Source organism: Scyliorhinus torazame, chromosome 23, assembly GCF_047496885.1.
Source record: "Scyliorhinus torazame isolate Kashiwa2021f chromosome 23, sScyTor2.1, whole genome shotgun sequence".
Classification (NCBI taxonomy): Eukaryota; Metazoa; Chordata; class Chondrichthyes; order Carcharhiniformes; family Scyliorhinidae; genus Scyliorhinus; species Scyliorhinus torazame.
This window is the reverse complement of record NC_092729.1, coordinates 63,152,140-63,173,308: the sequence shown is the minus strand read 5'-3', so window position 1 is coordinate 63,173,308 and position 21,169 is coordinate 63,152,140. Positions and strand designations below refer to the sequence as shown.

Sequence of the window (21,169 nt, the reverse complement as noted above, 5' to 3'; positions counted from 1 at the left end):
CTAATTCGCCGGATGGGCGGACTGACATGTAAAGACTGGGTCGACTGGGCTTGTACTTTCTGCAATTTCGAAGAATGAGAGGGGATGTCATGAACATCTTAAATCCTGATGGGACTGGAGAGGCTAGATGGTGGGAGAATGTTCTCAATGTTGGGGACGCGTAGAACGAGGGGGCACAGCCTAAGAATAAGGGGTACGCCATTCAGGACTGAGATGAGGAAGCATTTGTTCTCTCAAAGAATTGTCAACTTGTGGAGCACGAGAGAAAGCTATTGGGATCTGTTCGGTGGATATATTCAAGAGGGAGCTGGAAGTGGCCCTTGCCGCTAAACGGATCAGCGGGTATGCAGAGAAAGCGGGAGTGGGATACTGAAATTTGCATGATCAGCTATGATCATATTGAATTTTGGTAAAGGCTGGAAGGGCCGAATAGCCTCCTCCTGCACCAATTGTCTATGTTTATGTTCATATTTATGTTTAACACTTCTTAATTATGATGAGGGTTCCTGCCTCCACCACCCTTTAAGGCAGAAAGTTCCAAACTCCCACCATCCTCTGGGTAAAAATGCTCTTCCTCATATCTCCTCTGAAACGCCTGCCCCTTAAACCATCGTCCCCTGTTCATTGACCCCTCACGAAGGGGAAAGATGTCTTCCTGTCTACTCCATCTGTGCTCCTCATAATTTTATACATCTCAATCATGTCCCCCCTGAGTCTCCTCTGCTCCAACGAAAACAACCCCAGTCTATCCAATCTCTCTTTTCACCAACACTCTCCAGCCCAGGCAACATCCTGGTAAATCTCCTCTGCACCCATCCAGCGCTACCGATCCCTCCTATAATATGGAACTTCACACAATACTTCTAGCTGTGGTCTAACCAAAGTTTTATACATTTCCAGTATAATCTGCCCGCTCTCAAACTCTCCGCCTCGGTTAATAAAGGCAAGTACCATATGTCTTCTTAACACTGTATCCACTTGCTCTGCTACCTTATGGAACCGGTGTACATGCACATCACGGTCCTGATGATCCTCGATACTTCCCCGGCTCCTGCCGTTCATCATGTATGCTCCTTGCCTTGTGCATCCAGACATGGAGTGTGAGGAGCCAGAATACTTTCCTGAAAGGTGCGAGATTTCACGGAGGTTTGGGGCCTTCGCCCAGCAGCGTGGCCAGCGGCAGATTGGCTATTGTCGCTCGGGGGTGTCGGGGGGGAAGCGGGCGTCGGGGGGAGCGGGCGTGTGTGGGGGGTGGGGGGTGGAGCGGGCGTCGGGGGGCGCGGGCGTCGGGGGGCGCGGGCATCGGGGGAACCTTAGCTCCATGGAATGCACAGAATTCCTAAAGCGCAGAACGAAGTAATTCGGCCCATCGAGTCTCCATTGATCCTCTGAAAGAGTGCTCTACCCAGATCCTCCTCGCACCTTCCCCGCTTTATCTCCGTAACCCCACCGAACCTGCACGTCTGTGGACTGTGGTGGGAACCCTCGCAGAATCAGGGGAGAACTTGCAAACTCCACAAAGGATCTCGGTCACCCCAGGGCAGAATGGAACTGGGATCCATGGAGCTCTGAGGCGGCACGGTGCGAACCAAGGAGCCCCCGCAACCCTGTCCAGCGATGGGATGTTCCACAACCCCTCTGAGGCCAGAGAACAACTTTCCACCGTAAACCCCCTGCACGATCCTTCAATCTGCCGTGTTCCGATCCCCTCGTGCTGACGTCCATTTATTTAACCCGAGGAGAGGCTGTCCTTGCTGCGGAGAGAATGCAGCCAAGCTTTACCAGGCTGATTCCCGGGGTGGCCGGGCTAACCCGAGGAGAGGCTGTCCTTGCTGCGGAGAGAATGCAGCCAAGGTTTACCAGGCTGATTCCCGGGGTGGCCGGGCTAACCCGAGGAGAGGCTGTCCTTGCTGCGGAGAGAATGCAGCAAAGGTTTACCAGGCTGATTCACGGGGTGGCCGGGCTAACCCGAGGAGAGGCTGTCCTTGCTGCGGAGAGAATGCAGCCAAGGTTTACCAGGCTGATTCCCGGGGTGGCCGGGCTAACCCGAGGAGAGGCTGTCCTTGCTGCGGAGAGAATGCAGCCAAGGTTTACCAGGCTGATTCCCGGGGTGGCCGGGCGGTTATATGAGAGGAAACTGTCGGTGCGGATTATATTCATTGGAGTTTCGAAGAGCGGGGCGGGGTGTCTCGTTAAATCTTATAAACTCTAAGAGGATTAGACAGGGTACATTCAGAAAGAATGGTCCCGATGGAGAGGGAGTCGAGAACTAGGGGTCATAGTTTGAGAATAAAAGGTAAATATTTTCAGACTGAGTTGATAGAACTATATAGAGAGACAGACAGGCAGAGAGAGAGTTGAACAGAGAGAAAGTGATACAGCGAGAGAGAGAGAGACAGGGAACAACAAACAAAGAACAAAGAAATGTACAGCACAGGAACAGGCCCTTCGGCCCTCCAAGCCCTTGCCGACCATGCTGCCCGACTAAACTACAATCTTCTACACTTCCTGGGTCCGTATGCCTCTATTCCCATCCTATTCATGTATTTTTCAAGATGCCCCTTAAATGTCACTATCGTCCCTGCTTCCACCACTTCCTCCGGTAGCGAGTTCCAGGCACCCACTACCCTCTGCGTAAAAAACTTGCCTCGTACATCTACTCTAAACCTTGCCCCTCTCACCTTAAACCTATGCCTCCTAGTAATTGACCCCTCTACCCTGGGGAAAAGCCTCTGACTATCCACTCTGTCTATGCCACTCATAATTTTGTATACCTCTATCAGGTCTCCCCTCAACCTCCTTCGTTCCAGTGAGAACAAACCGAGTTTATTCAACCGCTCATCGTAGCTAATGCCCTGCATACCAGGCAACATTCTGATAAATCTCTTCTGCACCCTCTCTTCTCCACATCCTTCTGGTAGTGTGGCGACCAGAATTTAACACTATACTCCAAGTGTGGCCTAACTAAGGTTCTATACAGCTGCAACATGACTTGCCAATTCTTAGACTCAATGCCCCGGCCACTGAAGGCAAGCATGCCGTATGCCTTCTTGACTACCTTCTCCACCTGTGTTGCCCCTTTCAATGACCTGTGGACCTGTACTCCTAGATCTCTTTGACTTTCAATACTCTTGAGGGTTCTACCATTCACTGTATATTCCCTACCTGCATTAGACCTTCCAAAATGCTTTACCTCACATTTGTCCGGATTAAACTCCATCTGCCATCTCTCCGCCCATGTCTGCAAACAATCTAAATCCTGCTGTATCCTCCGACAGTCCTCATCGAGAGGAGAGATTGAAGAAGAGAGAGAGAGAGAAAGATAGAGTGAGAGAGAGAGACAGAGAGATAAAGACAGAGAGAGAGAAAGACAGAGAGAGACATAGATAGATAGATACATATAGAGATAAATAGTGAGAGTGAAAGAGAGAAAGTGAAACAGAGAGAGACAGAGAGTGAGATAGATGGGGATAGACAGATAGATAGATAGATGGATAATAGACATATTGAGAGATAGAGATAGAGGGGAGGAGATGAGAAAGGAGAGGTGTGAGGAGAGATGTGATAGAGAGGAGCGTGAGAATGGAGGTGGAGGAAAAAAAGGAGAGTGTTGTGGGGGAGCAGAAAAACGAGAGAGAGGGGAGACAGAGATGAGAGAGAGGGTAGAGCGAGTGGAGAGAGGGGAGAGAGGAGAAAGGAGAGAGATGGCAGGGGAGAGGGGAGAGAGATGGAAGAGCGGAGAGAAGAGGAGAGAGGTGAGAGACGAGAGCGGAGAGAGAGGGGTCGATAGGGGAGTGACGGGAGAGAAGGTAGAGTGGTGACAGTGAGGAGAAACGGGAGAGCGAGGTGAGAGAGGGGAGAGTGGGGAGAGAGCTGCAAGGGGAGAGAACGGAGAGAGAGGCGAGGGAGGCGAGACAGAGCGGTGAGGGATGGGAGAGAGAGCGAAGCGCGAGGAGAGAGGGAGAGAGAGGAGAGAGGAGAGAGAGGGGAGAGACAGGGGAGGGAGATTTAACAGACAGACTAGATAGTCGGAATCCTTTTCCCAGGGTGGAAGATTAAATTAGTATGGGACGTCGGTTTTAGGTGCGAGGGCTGACTATTAGTGGTGATGTGCGAGGGAGGGTTTTTAAACAGAGGGTATTAGGAGCCGCGAATTGGCTGCCGCAGGAGGTTGTGGAAGAAGCTACGATAGTGTCGTTTTGAAGTGACAAATACATGAACAGGATGAGTAGAAGCTTTTCGGTTACACGGGCCTTATGGACAGCACAGTCTTGGCGGGCCGAAGTGCCTGTTCCTGTGCTGTACTTTCCTTTGTTCTTTGTTCTACGCACATAGAATGATTGGGAGAAACTGGAGTTTCCTGTTACCAATGGCGTAATGTTGTGCAGATTGAGATGAGGAAAGGCAGCCTTGGGTCACCAGCAGCGGTTTCTGCCGAGCAGGAAACATGCTGACATTTATTTCACAACTGCGGCAGGCGCAGCAGCCCCTGCAGGAAACCTGTCCAGCTGGAGCGGATGATTCAGCGGTCTCGTGACGGAGGCTCGGGGGCCCAGAGGCTCTCGTGACCACGGCTGGGGAACAGTCTATTTGAACTCGGCGGCCCTGTCGGCATTGCGGGCAGGGTTGGCATCCATTCGGGAAGCTGTTGCAGCTTCGGACACGGTGACGACGTTGAGCTACTAAACCAAAACTTACCCCTCTGTGAACCGAAAATCAGGACAAAATGGTATAAACCCTTTGGCAATAATCTTAGCAACATAAAGCAGATTCTCTGAAATACACAGAGGATCTCTTGTTCACGACAACATACAAAGGGACTGTTATTATCTATAATATGCACCGGGACAGTTTTGTCTATAATATACACAGGGACTGCTATTATCTATAAGATACACGGGACGGTTAGTCTCTATAATATACACAGGAATTGTTATTATCTATACTATACACAGGCAGTGTCATTCTCTATAATATACACAGGGACTGTTATTCTCTATAATATACACAGGCAGTGTCATTCTCTCTAATATACACAGGGACTGTTATTCTCTATAATATACACAGGCAGTGTCATTCTCTATAATATACACAGGGACTGTTATTCTCTATAATATACACGGGGATTGTCATTCTCTATAATATACACAGGGGCTGTTATTCTCTATAATATACACAGGGACTGTTACTCTCGATAATACATCATGGGATTGTTATTCTCTGTAATATACACGGTGATTGTTATGCACTAAAATACATACAGGATTTGATATTCCCTGTAATAGACACAGGAGCTCTTATTTCCGATAATATACACAGCGATTGTTATTCACTATAATTTACACAGGGACTGTTATTCTCTATAATATACACAGGGACTGCTGGGCTCTATAATATACACATAGTCTATAATATACACAGGGGCTGTTATTCTCTATAATATACACAAGGATTGTTATTCACTACAACATATATAGGGGCTATTAATCTCTATAATATAAACAGGGGCTGTTTTCTCCATAATATACAGATGGACTGTTCTTTTCTACACTATACACAGGGGTGGTTATTCTATATAATACTCCACAAGCACGGTCATTCTCTATGGCATACACAGAGCACGTTATACAGTAAATATACACAGAGACTGTTAGTCTCTATAATTAACACATCGGATGTTTTTCTCTATAATATACATAGGGAATGTTATTCTCTATAATATGTACAGGGGCTGTTATTCTCTGTAATATACACAGGTGCTGTTATTCTCGATAATATATAGAGGGACGATTGTTGTCTATAATATGCACAGGGGATCATATTCTCTATAACAGACACAGCGTTAGTTATTCGTTATAATATACACAAGGGCTGTTATTCTCTGTCAAAACACAGGGACTGTTGTGTTTTACAATATACATAGGTGCTGTTATTCTCAAACGTATATGCAGGGGCCGTTATCCTCTATAATATACACAGGGACCGTTATCCTCTATAACATAACCCGACGCCGATATCCTCCATAATATATACAACGACTGTTATTCTATGCAGTATTCACAGGGACTGTTATCATATAATTTACAGTGAAGAAGGAGACCATTCGGCCCATCGAGTCTGCACCGGCTCTTGGAAAGAGCACCCTACCCAAGGTCCACACCTCCACTCTATCCCCATAACCCAGTAACCCCATCCAATACTAAGGGCAATTTGGATACGGCAGTATACCCACGCGCACACAGGGAGAACGTGTAGACTCCGCACAGACAGTGACCCACGCCGGGAATCGAACCTGGGACCCTGGAGCTGTGAAGCAATTGTGATAGCCACAATGCTACCGTGCTGCCCTTATTATCTGTAACATAAACGAATGCCGTTGTCCTCTATAGTATACACAAAGGCTGTTATTCTCTATAATACACACCGGGACTATTATCCGTTTTACTATACACAGGGACTGCTGTTCTCTATAATATGCACAGGGGCCGTCATTATCAATAATATACACATAGGCTGTTGTGCTCTATAAAATACACAGGGACTGATATTATTTATAACGCATAAAGGGTGTTATCCTTTACAATATACACAGGGACTATATTATTCTCTATAAAAAACACAGGGCTGCTATTCTCTTTCTCGAGAAAATAAACAGTGGCTGTTATTCTCTATAATATACACAGGGGCTGTTATCCTCTTTCTCTATAAAATAAACAGTGGCTGGTATTCTCTATAATATAATATTGTGGGCAGCACGGTAGCATTGTGGATAGCACAATTGCTTCACAGCTCCAGGGTCCCAGGTTCGATTCTGGCTTGGGTCACTGTCTGTGCGGAGTCTGCACATCCTCCCCGTGTGTGCGTGCGTTTCCTCCGGCTGCTCCGGTTTCCTCCCACAGTCCAAAGATGTGCAGGTTAGGTGGATTGGCTAAGCTAAATTGCCCTTAGGGTCCAAAATTGCCCATAGTGTTGGGTGGGGTTGCTGGGTTATGGGGATAGGGTGGAGGTGTGGACCTTGGGTAGGTTGCTCTTTCCAAGAGCCGGTGCAGACTCGATGGGCAAAATGGCCTCCTTCTGCACTGTAAATTCTATTAAATATACAGGGGCTGTTATTTTTTATAATATACACAGGGTGTGTTATTGTCGATAAAATACACTGTGGTTGTTATTCTCTATAATAAAGACAGAGACTGTTATTCTTTATAATAAGCACAGAAACTGCCATTCTCTATAATATACACAGAGACTGCCATTCTCTATACTATACACAGGAACAGATATTTTCTATGTGATAAGCAGGGACTGTTATTCTCTATAATATACACAGGGACTGCTTTTCTCAATATTAAACACAGGGACTGTTATTCTCTATAATATACACAGAGGCTGTTGTCCTCCATAATATACACAGGGACCGATATTATTTATAATGCACAAAGGCCGTTATCCTCTACAATATACACAGAGACGGTTATTCTCTATAATATACACAGGGGCTGATATTCTCTTTCTCTATAAAATAAGTTTAGCACAGGGCTAAATCGCTGACTTTGAAAGCAGGCCAAGGCAGGCCAGCAGCACGGTTCACTTCCCGTAACAGCCTCCCCGAACAGGCGCCAGAATGTGGCGACTAGGGGCTTTTCACAGTAACTTCATTTGAAGCCTACTTGTGACAATAAGCGATTTTCATTTCATTTTCATTTTTCATAAACAGTGGCTGTTAGTCTCCGTAATATATACAGGGGTTGTTATTTTCTATAATATACACAGGGTGTGTTATTCTCGATAAAATACATAGGGATTGTTAGTCTGTATAATAACCACGGAACTGTTATTCTCTATATTCTACACATGGACTGTTGTTCTCTATAATATACACATGGACTGTTATTGTCTATAATATACACAGAGACTGTTATTCTCTATAATATACACAGGGACTGTTATTGTCTATAATATACGCAGGGGCTGTTATTCTCTATAACATACACTGGAAATGTACTTCTCTATGACATACAAAGGGACTGTTATTCTCTATAATATACACAGGGCTGTTATTCACTATAATATACACAGGGGCTGTTATTCTCTATAATATACACAGGACTGTTATTCTCTGTCACATACAAAGGGACTGCCGTCCTTTATAATATTCACAGGGGCGTTATTCTCAATGACATACGCAAAAGCTGTTATTCTCTATTATACACTGGGGTTGTTATTCTCTGTTACATAGACAGCCTGGTATTCTCTCTAATATACACAGGGACAGTCATTCTCTGTAATGTGCAGTGGCTGTTATTTACTATAATAGGTATAGAGCCATTATACTCTATAATATACGCAGGGTCCGCTATCCTCCATAATATAAAGAGGAACTGTATCCTCTATAATATACAAAGAGACAGTTATTCTGTATAATATGCACTGGGTCAGTTATTCTCCATCATATACACAGAGATTGTCATTCTCTATAATAGACAGAGGAACTGTTATTCTCTCTAATATGCAGAGGAACTGTTACCGTCTATAATATACACAGAGACAGTTATTCTCTATAATATACACTGGGACTGTTATTCTCTATAATATCCACAGGAGCTGTTATCCTCTATAATATACACTGGGACTGTTATTCTCTATAATATCCACAGGAGCTGTTATCCTCTATAATATACAGAGGAACTGTTATCCTCTATAATATACACATATACACTTATTCTCTATAATATACACTGCGGTTGTTATTCTCTCACATCCACAGGAACTGGTATCCTCTATAATACACAGAGGAACTGTTATTCTCTGTAATATATACAGAAACTGATCTTGTCTATAATAGACACGGGTCTGTTATTCTCCATGATATACACTGGGATTGTTATTCTCTCTTTTCTACACAGGATAGCTATTCTCTCGAATACACGCTGGGTCTATTATTCACTATCATATCCACAGAGACTGCTATTTTCTATGATATGCACAGAGGCCGCTATCCTCCATAATATACTCATTGAGTGAAGCGGTATATCCTGAATTCCAGCATCCCCGACCCTCCCCCAACCCGAGTGGATTTTCATGTGATAATGATCCCCCCCCCCCCCCCCCGCTCTCCCCAGTTCTCGTCTTTCTGCCACTTCTGAGTGAGCACCTTCCCTACGTCGACCTTTTCCAAACTGGTCTGTTTGGAAGACGGCGGTTGGGTCCCTGCACGGTTTGGTGCTCAGCTGATTGATCTCGGAGTTTTGGATCTGATTGCAAACCCTCTTATCATTTAGCGGAATCGTACCAAGTATTGTCAAATTGTGGCCCGTGGAAATTACGTCTCTCCATCTCTATCTCTCCCTCTCCCTCTCTGGGTGATTTGGAGAGGAAGCTTCAGAAAAGGGAAGCAGCTCTGGAACAAACCTGGCGTCAGAGGAACTGTTTGCGCAAACTCTCTCGCAACCGCACTGCTCTATAAAGGGGCTCCGAGCAAGTGCCGAGCAGAGGCAGTGAAGGCATCACACCCACTGCACTTACTGGTCCAGGCACCATCGCTGCTCGTCCTAAATCTCAAGAAGCTCTTTCCCTCTTCGGTCCTGGTCTTCGATTGTGGTTGTCGATTGTGGTCTTCAATTGTCGTTTTTGATTGTGATCTTCAATTGTGGCCTTCGATTGCGGCCTTCCTCATAAGGGGAGCTCCATGGATCCTAACTCCTCCTTCAGCAACGTGACCTGCCACCCGGCTGTCGTCAACTACCGCTACTTTGGCGCCCTGCTGGGGATCCTGGTGACGGCCGTGGGGACCGTGGGCAACGTCATGACCGTGCTGGCCTTCGCCACGGACAGGAGGATCCGCACCCGCCTCAACGTGCTCATCCTCAACCTGACGGTGGCCGACCTCATCTACTGCGCCTTCCTCCAGCCGGTGACGACCGACACCTACGTCCACTTCGCTTGGCGGCAGGGCGCGACCATGTGCCGGGTCTTCGGCCTGGTCCTCTTTCTGGCTAACTCCGTCTCCATCTTCAGCCTGATCCTTATCGCCATGAGCCGTTACGTCCTCATCTCGGACACCCGGAGGTTTGGCCGGGTCTTCTCCCGCCACACGATGCCCTTCTTCGTCGCCCTTAGCTGGCTGTTGGGCCTGGCACTCTTCGGGCCCCTCTGGAATATCTATGTCTTCCTTCCGTCCGTCTGCACGTGTAGCTTCCACCGGGAGCGCGGGAGGCCCTACACCACCATCCTCACCATTTTCATGTTTGGCCTGGGCCTGGGCTGCATCGGGATCTTCTATTTTCTCATCCATCGTAAGGTGAAGGCGGTGGATCAGGCTCTGAAGGGTCATCGATTAGAGGCCGAAGGGGGCGGTATGATTCCCAATGCGGCCCATGCCTCCGCCGCCGACAGCGGGATCGCTGACGGACCCAGCGTCAATTCCTTGTCCGGGGAGGCGGCCGCGCGGTCGACAGATGCCACCAACGCCGATGTCGCGGCCCCCAGCGGCGAAATTGCTCCCCAGGGCGGGGAGTGCGCGACCTCTAGCTCCCAGTCCAAGAGGAGCAGCAGTGGCGAATTTCAGAAGGTCACCCGCATGTGCTTCGCCATGTTCCTCGTCTACGTGACCTGCTACTTCCCCTTCTGCTTCCTGCATGTGGTGGACGGGAAGAAGCGGGCCCCCGTACTCGTGCACATGGTGGCCGCCAACTTCACCTGGTTGAATAGTTGCATCAACCCCATACTCTACGCCATAATGAACCGGCAGTTCAAGGACGCCTACTGGGGGGTCTTCCGCAAGGCTGCTAAACTATTCACCCGCCCGGGGAGGCAGTAGGACGTTCTTCCTCCTCCTCCCTTCATCCCATCCAAGTGCCTGCTACAGAGGAACAGGAGGAGGCCATTCAGCCCCTGTCCTCCAGGCTGTTGCACAGGAACAGGAGGGGGCCATTCGGCCACTCTCCTCCATGCTGTTACACATGAGCAGGTGAAGTTAAATCAGCCCCTCTTCTCCTCAAACCTGTTACACAGGAGCAGGAGGAGGTCAATCAGCCGCCACTCCTCAAACCTGTTACACAGGAAAAGGAGGAGGCTATTCAGTCCCCCCTCCACAGGCATGTTTCAAAGTAACAGGAGGAGCCCATTCAGCTTCCTCTCCTCCCCGTCGAACTTGTTACACAGGAAAAGGAAGGACGCCATTCACTCCCCCATTCCACCAGCATGTTGCAAAATAACAGGAGGATTCCATGCAGCTTCCCCTCCTCCTCGTCGAGCCTGTTACACATGAGTAGGAGGAGGCCATTTTCTGCCCTCTACCTCCCATCCTCGACCCTGGTAAGTTAGCATTTTAAATTACATTGAGTACCGTCGCTCGTGGGATCTTGCTGTGCGCAAATGGACAGCCCCGTCACAGGCAGCCACACTTAATAAGGACTACGCTGTCTGATCAATCGCTTTCTGAAATCCGGAGGGAAAGAGGGGCTGACGGAATACAGGGTGAGAGAGAGAGAGAGAGAGAGACGGACAGACAGACAGACAGAGACAGATAAAGTGAAAAAGATAGGAAGAGAGAGGGCGACAGAGGGGAAAGAGAGGTATTGGGAGAGGTAGAAAGACAAACAGAGAAAGAGACAGAGGCGGATAGAGACACAGAGATACAGTGTGTGTATGCATGTATGTATGAGAGGGAGAGAGAGAGAGAGAAAGACACATAGACAGTCGAGGCAGGGAGAGGCAGTGAGAGAGAGAGACAGGGAGGCATAGAGAGAGAGCGAGAGAGAGAGAGATGGGAGGGGATAGAGTAAGGGAGATAAAGAGAGAAAGAGAGAGAGGGAGAGAGAGAGAGAGCGATTTACAGTGAAAGAAGAGAGAGAGAGAGCGATGGCCGGCAACGGCCAGATCCAATAAAGTGAAAGTGTGGCTATATTCCATTTGCAATTGCAAGTGAGGAAATAGTGGACAGAAGTGCAGTAAAAGATGAAAATTCATATCGTTGTGGTTAGCATATGAGCAAGAACAGAGTATTAGCAAATTAACGGGGAGTTCTGGATATTTCTGGATATAATCCAATGGAAGAAGACTGAAGAATGTAATGGCGGAGATGGATCAATGTGCCCGTGTACATGAGTCATAAAGAAATACACTGAAGGTACAATAAATTGCGAGGAACAACAATGAACTCTTGTTCTTGGACGATTGAGTAGAATGGCAAAAATAAACTTTTTATGGAACTCCACAGAGCAACTGTAACCCTGTAACTTGCATTAGCTGCAGATCAGAGAAGTTTCACTGACTCCCACGATGAAGATGTTGGCTTGTGGGGGAAAGCAGAGTCAGTTGGGCCTAAAGTTAATGGCGCTGAGAAGAATGGAAAGTGATTGTATAGAAGCACAAACATTTCAGAGGGTGTTAGACAGGCTCGGTGTTGAGAGAATGTTCACAACAAGTGGGGAAATATTTTTAGTGGGCACAGTATACAACCAAGATTAACCCATTTAAATGGAGTGGAGGACATTTCTCACCGAGTGTACGACATTCGATCATTTAATGCATTCAAGCCTGTGTTGCACAATGTTTTATATTTCAACCATAGAATCCATAGAACTCCTGAGGCGGCCATTTGGCCGATCAAGTCTCCAGCGACACCTCCGATAGAGCCTGACACCAAGGCCCACTGCCCTCCCTCTTTCCATAGCCCCACCTAAGCTGCACATCTGCCCTAGACGTTTTGATATATGGCAACTGGAAGTGAAATTCTGATCACAATGACTGCAACATTTTCAGCGTTAGTTTTGGCCCACTCTCCAGATCCATAGCTCAGTGACGTGCATAGCTCCAGCAGACTGCATGAGGAAGTTGTTTTATTAACTACTGCCGGGTGTGACCATTGCTTGAATTATTCAGGAACAGTGTTTAGTTGTTTAAGTGATAAAGGCAACAATTCGCCAAATATCACACAGTGTCTTTAGGCGACCAGAAACCTGGAGACAAGGCACAAAAATCAGCCAATATTGTGGTCAGTATTAGAGACGACAGCAGTACAAGTTGGGTGTCACAGTGGAAAAAATAGTGGTTTCAACTCGAAGATGCTTTAGTTGAAAGAAAGAGGAACTTCGCCACTAGCAGGAAGGACGGTGACTCAGAACTAACAGGATATCCCAAAATATATTCATCAAAACATTTTGCACTGGGTTCACGTTCTGCCCTCTAATTTAACTTTTAAAATCTCCTGCTAGCACTCGTTCACGAATGCACCCCGTCGATGCCAAATACCCCAACCCATTACCTGGTCCAGCTTGAAAGCAGATTACCATTTGATTGCCTTTCCTAAGGGAAACAGTGGTGCTGGAGGCCAAAAGGCCTGTACAACTATGTTTGTAACTGCCAATTCCTTGCATGTTCACTTCACAGCAGTTTTGTCACCACACTTGCCCATTGCTTTATTTCTGTGGCTTTGGGACACTTAACTGATTGATCGTCACAGAGGGCATTCAGAGCCAACCAGACTCGACTGCATCCAAGCAACGCACAGGTCAACAGACTCCCAACTTCCATTCGATGATTGTCCCATCCTCCAAAACATGTCATAGAGTGAGCAGAGTCCGTCTGTTACCAGGCTCATTCAGATCCAACACTCTAACTCTATTTCTCTGCATAGACGCTGCCGGACTTGCTGAACCTATCCAGAATTTTCTGTATTAATATAACATGGAGACATCACCAAGCTTAAAACCGAGAAGTCAGAGTTGACCTAAAAATATGAGCTGTGGAATTGAGAAGGTATTTTCTCCCAGCGAGAGGACAGAATACTCAATATGATACTTCGTGGAATAGTTGGGACTGATAAAAGTCATGTAATTTAAATGAGATTTGTGAGTCTTTGATATAAAAGATTATGCGGAAGTGGGAATAAAGTTGGATGAACCAAGGGTTCGGCTTCGGCCTCTTTATTTGTAGTAAATGCAAACATATTGAATTGGTATCAGGCGTGAAACGTTCCAAAATGTATTAACTGCAAGTCTATGCATTCAGCTTCGGAACCTTTCACATGTAATCCAATGTAATTTAAACCTTACACACGGAGCAGTGTAAACGAGTAACTCATTTGTTTGAACATAAATCGTCCATAGATAATATGTCAAAACTGTTCATATATCTTCAGCTGTGCGAAATCTGGAGGGAAAATAAATATGTTTAATATCGAAGCAAGAATTTGAAAATGTAAGTGGTGTCTGGAAAAGGTTACACCAAAAGGTGTTGCTTCAGCACAGAGGCTCTTCGTCGAGAAAAATAAGACGTTTAACGCTAACATAATGAAAATGGCATCGGAGCCAATATTGGAGCTGAGCACATTGGAACAATATTTGTATCTGTAATCTTTGGATAATTAATACACCTTGTCATTAATCAATTCCCTACTGGGTGATGGGGATAGGGTGGAGGTGTTGACCTTGGGTAGGGTGCTCTTTCCAAGAGCCGGTGCAGACTCGATGGGCTGAATGGCCTCCTTCTGCACTGTAAATTCTATGATCACCACAGTTACAATCTAAATATTAAAGGGCCCCATGGCAGGCTTCCAACAAAGAGCCAACATGGGCATATGAAATAGAAAGTATATTCGGCAACACTATTGCTTTTTTTCCGGAACTTAAGTGGCAGAATAGATCGGAGGAGCCCCTGAATGTGATGCATTTGCATTTTCAGGCGGATCTGAGTAACGTCCAACACAGGTTAATGAGCAACATTTGGGTTAATTGGGATTTGCAATGATACACTGGCATGGATTCAAAAAAGTATAAAATACATAATCGAAATATAGCAATACGTGGGTGATTGTCAAGTTACCGGAGCATGGTTAAAATGGGGCAACCCTCGCATCTCGACTTGGGCTCCAACTGCTCACATTCTATGTAAAGGTCTTTGATGTGGCGAGGGTGGGGGCGTGTTTAGATATCAATAGTTCGTTCCAATTTTTCTGCTGGCATAGACGTAGATGGGTATATCATCAGTGATTTCAATGTAAGGAGGTATCAAGGGATTCAGGCAGGCTCAAAGACTATTGATGATTACCACGATGGACAATGATGTGGAAACATGTAATGTTATCATTAAAGAAAAGGGAGCAGAGAAAAACTGAGAGTATTTCCAAAGTCGTGAGAGGTTGTGGAGGCTTGATATCCGAAGGGACTTGCATATCATTGCTTATATGTAACTATATGCTAACATGCGGATTCAGCAATCAACTAGGAAGGCAGAATTATGCTGGCCTTCATTGCAAGACGATGTGAGTACAGAAATGTACACGTTTTGCTGTAATTGCATCGAGCCATTGTAAGACAACACCTGGACCACCGAGTACAGTTTGGGCTTCCTTAAGTAAAGGAGCATAAATGTGTAAACGAGATTGCACAGCATCGATTTTATAGGATGATACCACGCGAAATTGAGGATACTGGAGTTATTTTCGAAAATAATAAATATTACAGCACCGGGTTAATGTCCAACAGGTTTGTTTGGAATCACTATCTTTCGGAGCACAGCTCCTTCAGACTCACCTGATGCTTCGGAGCGAAAGCCAGTGATTCCAAATATACCTGTTCAGGCGGATCTGAGAAACGTCCAACGCAGGTTAGTGAGCATCCCAGTCTGCATCATGGTTTAATGCTATAGTCTAGAGTAGCGAAAAATGAGAAATTATCTAATTGAAACAGGCATTACTTTCCAGGACACTAAAGGGCAGATGCAGAATGCAAGTTTCCCCCAGCCTGAGGATATATCCCCAAATTACAATGCGACCATTTTAGACATAGACGAGGAAGAAACACTTTCCTCAATGTGTTGAGAATCTACCACAGAAAGTTCTGCAGGCTCAGTCAAACAAGAACAAAGAACAAAGAAATGTACAGCACAGGAACAGGCCCTTCGGCCCTCCAAGCCCGTGCCGACCATGCTGCCCGACTAAACTACAATCTTCTACACTTCCTGGGTCCGTATCCCTCTATTCCCATCAGATTCATGTGTTTGTCAAGATGCCCCTTAAATGTCACTATCGTCCCTGCTTTCACCACCTCCTCCGGTAGCGAGTTCCAGGCACCCACTACCCTCAGTCATTGAACATATTCAAGACAGATGCCGACATATTTCTCGATCTGAAAGATTACCGGGATAACTAGATTGTGGGGGAACATTGCGGTGTTCTACCGGGTCAGCCATGATGCAGTTGAATGACGGTGTCGAAGCGAGGGTTGTGGAACGTTATAATTATATTGTCAGAGATGGAGATGGGGAGAAAAATGCTGGGGACAGTTAAAAGTTGAAGCTCTGTTTCTTATGAAATACATTTGATATCTGCTCCTCTGCAGATAAATATCTCAGTGTTTTGCTCGTTTGCAGCAGGCGGGATGAGGAGATACAATTAATAAAAGTTCCCTGATCTGAACACTGACTCAATTATCCTTGAGGGTCGCTGAGAAGTACAGACAGCAAAGCATATGCTGCAAATGATCACAAAGTGAATGAGATTAGAACAAGACTAGAAAGTGCCATAAAACCTACCAAGCATGCTGGTAGGGGTCAGTGTTACAATGGTAGTAAAAAGAATGAACATCAGAGAGGAAAACTGTAGTTACAACTCGAAATTACAAAGAAAGGGGAACATGGCCACTGTCACGCAGTACACTGTCTCAGAACGAAAGAAATATGAAGTAAACAATGTCACAATGCTTTGAATATAACTTCTCAGACAAAATTTGTACAACAGCATCAGACGATGCAGATTCACAAATTCCCAGCCTCCTCAAACTGTTCCAGTTTGTCTGCAGACTCTGAGTGGGCTGCTGGATATGACGTCAGCGGTGAGACTGGCGGAGCTGCGCCCTCCGACCTGCGCTCCCTTGCCTGCATGGAACAGACGCAAAGGGGACCTGTCACCGCATTTGGCCGGTGCTTCCGTCAATACTGCAAGAGCTCTGAGCTGATTGGTAGGGCCAGCTTCTGCATTGACGAAAATGAGGAAACTTCGCAGACACGCGCCGAATGATCAATATCGAATTAAAATAAGCTATCAGAATCTGCTTTATTTGCTTTCAGTCATTTGTATACTTTTCGAAAGAAGTATTGTGTCTTGAAGACCACAGCAGCGAGAGGATATTTGTTGTATTTATGTGTTGTATTTAGTTCATATTTATTCCACCATACAAAATATACTCATTCAGCAGCGTGCAATTATTGAACATTCCCCGAATGGCCCCTAACCCAGAAAGGGGGAAAAACATGTCGCAGAATAATGTACAGATTGGCGGATACCATGAAACCACAGTACTGTTCAGAACAAAGAGGATAGGACATGAGGAGATTGAAAGATTAACTCTGAGCACTCTGAGCCCTGCTGTACAGTTTGAAGGGTGTTAGTGTTTGTTCATTTTTCAGAATTACATCTGTGATATTCTCAGCTGCAGCAGACTAAAAAGGCGAGTGAAATACATGCACATTCTGTGAAATTATCTCAGTCTGAGCATTGTCCCTGTGTCTGATTTAGTTGTGATGAAATCACAGATTGATATCCTTGTTTCAATAACATTTAGATCATGCAGCTAAACCGGGCACGATTTGCTGATAACCTCCTGCCAATAATGAGAGCATGAGAATGGAAGTAACCTGAAGATCTGTTTTGAAGATTACTTTAGCAGCTTGCAAATATTCTACAAATTGTTCCAGACTCATTTATGAAATGAAACAGATCAAAGAACAAAGAACAAAGAAATGTACAGCACAGGAACAGGCCCTTCGGCCCTCCAAGCCCGCGCCGACCATACTGCCCGACTAAACTACAATCTTCTACACTTCCTGGGTCCGTATCCTTCTATTCCCATCCTATTCATATATTTGTCAAGATGCCCCTTAAATGTCCCTATCGTCCCTGCTTCCACTACCTCCTCCGGTAGCGAGTTCCAGGCACCTACTACCCTCTGCGTAAAAAACTTGCCTCGTACATCTACTCTAAACCTTGCCCCTCTCACCTTAAACCTATGCCCCCTAGTAATTGACCCCTCTACCCTGGGGAAAAGCCTCTGACTATCCACTCTGTCTATGCCCCTCATAATTTTGTAGACCTCTATCAGGTCGCCCCTCAACCTCCTTCGTTCCAGAGAGAACAAACCGAGTTTATTCAATCGCTCCTCATAGCTTATGCCCTCCATACCAGGCAACATTCTGGTAAATCTCTTCTGCACCCTCTCTAAAGCCTCCACATCCTTCTGGTAGTGTGGCGACCAGAATTGAACACTATACTCCAAGTGTGGCCTAACTAAGGTTCTATACAGCTGCAACATGACTTGCCAATTCTTATACTCAATGCCCCGTCCAATGAAGGCAAGCATGCCGTATGCCTTCTTGACTACCTTCTCCACCTGTGTTGCCCCTTTCAATGACCTGTGGACCTGTACTCCTAGATCTCTTTGACTTTCAATACTCTTGAGGGTTCTACCATTCACTGTATATTCCCTACCTGCATTAGCCCTTCCAAAATGCATTACCTCACATTTGTCCGGATTAAACTCCATCTGCCATCTCTCCGCCCAAGTCTCCAGACAGTCTAAATCCTGCTGTATCCTCAGACAGTCCTCATCGCTATCCGCAATTCCACCAACCTTTGTGTCGTCTGCAAACTTACTAATCAGACCAGTTACATTTTCCTCCAAATCATTTATATATACTACAAACAGCAAAGGTCCCAGCACTGATCCCTGTGGAACACCACTGGTCACAGCCCTCCAATTAGAAAAGCATCCCTCCATTGCTACCCTCTGCCTTCTATGGCCTAGCCAGTTCTGAATCCACCTTGCCAGCTCACCCCTGATCCCGTGTGACTTCACCTTTTGTACTAGTCTACCATGAGGGACCTTGTCAAAGGCCTTACTGAAGTCCATGTAGACAACATCCACTGCCCTACCTGCATCAATCATCTTAGTGACCTCCTCGTGATCATCTCTGTGTCTCCATGAAATATCACGAGAATTGTGGATAGATATGTTAGATTGCTCCTGAAGATGAGAAAACACACTTACTGGATTCTCCCGACACCAGTGAAGAGTTTCACCTCTGCCATGACATACAGTTCCTCCAATTACTCTTGGGACATATTAAATGAAAGCGGGTAAATGGAGTTGAAATCAGCCATGATTGAATGGTGCAGTGGACTCGATGGGCCGAATGGCCTTACTTCCGCTCCTATGTCTTATGGTCTTATGGTCTTATCTATCTACCTATCTATCTATCTAGCTATCTACCTATCTATGAATCTTCTTTCTCTCCCTGTCTCCCTCCTCTCTCTGTCTCTATCTATCTAACTCTCTCTATCTATCTATCTACCTATCTGTCTGTCTATCTATCTATCTAACTACTATCTATCTATCTATCTAGATCGCTCTCCTCTATCTAAACCTCTAATTTGTCCTTTGGAACGCCTCGATTAAATCTGGGTTGGTAAATGTGTTCGACACTGAGAGAGACACCCTTGGACAGCGCAGTATTTTGTGGAGCACCCGCAGAGCTCCAGTGACCCAGGTTCGTTACCGGCCTCGGGTGACTGTCGTGTGGAGTTTGTCCTTGCTCCACGTGTCTGCGTGGGTTTCCTCCGGGCGCTCCGGTTTCGTCCCACATTCCAAAGATGTGCAGGTTAGGTGGATTTACCATGCTAAATTGCCCCTTAATGTCTAATCGTTTGGGTTGGGTTCCGGAGATTGTACGAGGACAGGATGCTCTTTTGGGGGGTCGGGGTGGACTCGATCGGTTGAGTGGCCTGCCTCTGCACTAAGGATTCTCTGATTCAATGACGAATTTTTGAACAGTGAGGGATTCGAGCGTTACTGAGACTAAGACGGGAAAGTACAAGTTGGGGTTTATCTCATTCGATCGGCCACGGCCACTGAATGGCCGAGCGGCCGACTTCCGCTCCTGCCTCTTGTGGTTTGACGGGGATCTTGGACGTGAACATTCATGTCCAACTGCAAATATTGCAATTTTGTGCCACGCGTTTCGTAAAACAAGACTTCACGAACAATGCAATATCGAACCCTTTATCTACCCCGCCACGCCTCTCTCCGAGAAGCACCTGAGGTCCTCGGAGACTTTCAACAGACAAACTACAGTCCAATGGTCCAGACTGAAAGCCACATTCCTTTGGGTCACTTTCACCTCCTGGCTCTTGCAAACACCAGCCTGTTCCAAAACAGGCTCCCCGAACATACGCCGGAATGTGGCGACGAGGGGCTTTTCACAGTAACTTCACTTGACGCCTACTTGTGACAATAAGCCATTTTCATTTCATTTTCATTTCATTTCATTTCATTCATTTTCAAACAATGCACATTAAAAGAAAAACATGACCACTGCAAGCGAAAACACTATTACCGCAGGGTTTTAACCCTTTAATTGCCCCAATACTTCGAACCCAATGTTCCTAAAATCATCCATTCGGCGTGGAAGGAGAAGTGTGATCGACAGTCCACTTCTCACAAATCCCTGAAAGGGCTTACCGAAAAATGGTGGACATTGGACTACTCGGTTGAGCAGTCGATGGTGACGATGGTGCACTGGCACACGGAATAGGAACTCCAATAGCTCTCTTTAATTCCGTCAGACCGGGAGGAAAGGGTACCGCGCTCCAGGATTGATTTCCAAAGACATGAGGATATGTGGCTGGATTCTTTGTTTCTGCGGCTAAGGTCGATGCAATTTGAGGATCCATGGAATTCCACGACAGAATAATTGGCGCCGCACCCGCACGGATTCCGCTGCCGATGAGGGGCTAGCACCGGCTCAGCGTGAAACACCCCGGAACACGTGAAAAACTCAGGGACAATCGCTGGCTCCATGCTGGACATGCACAGGGCTGAATACCTGCAGCCGCACTTACACTTATATGCACCGCACACACAGCGATCGCGCCCAGAAATATGGCGCCAGTTTTGCTGGACTGCATACCCGTCCACCCCGAAACCATAGCCCTCCTCGCTGCCATCCCGCATTACTCCTCACAGCCCGGGCAGACGTCACCCGGCCAGCGACACAGCTGTCGGCGAAGTATGGCGGTACTGGACACTGTCCGAACGTCCTCTCTTTCCCCCCCCCCCTCTCTCTGCAGCCACCAGGCCAGGCGCACGACTGTTGAGTCACATGTGGACCGCGCATC

At 46.4% G+C, this 21,169-nt stretch overlaps 1 protein-coding gene across 3 annotated transcripts; it reads left to right on the top strand.

Annotated features, from left to right (window-relative positions):
* The first annotated feature begins 9,638 nt into the window (after window positions 1-9,638).
* On the top strand, window positions 9,639-17,033 carry LOC140399612 (G-protein coupled receptor 84-like). Of its 3 annotated transcripts, none has more exons than XM_072489140.1 (2): window positions 9,639-11,313; window positions 16,800-17,033. In XM_072489140.1, the coding sequence occupies exon 1, from the start codon at window positions 9,686-9,688 to the stop codon at window positions 10,814-10,816; it is 1,131 nt and encodes a 376-aa protein (XP_072345241.1). In that variant the 5' UTR covers window positions 9,639-9,685; the 3' UTR covers window positions 10,817-11,313; window positions 16,800-17,033. The 3 variants fall into 3 exon arrangements, with proteins under 3 accessions (XP_072345241.1, XP_072345238.1, XP_072345239.1); XM_072489137.1 differs by lacking the exon at window positions 16,800-17,033 and adding an exon at window positions 13,637-13,907; XM_072489138.1 differs by lacking the exon at window positions 16,800-17,033 and adding an exon at window positions 13,390-13,907.
* Window positions 17,034-21,169: the final 4,136 nt, after the last annotated feature.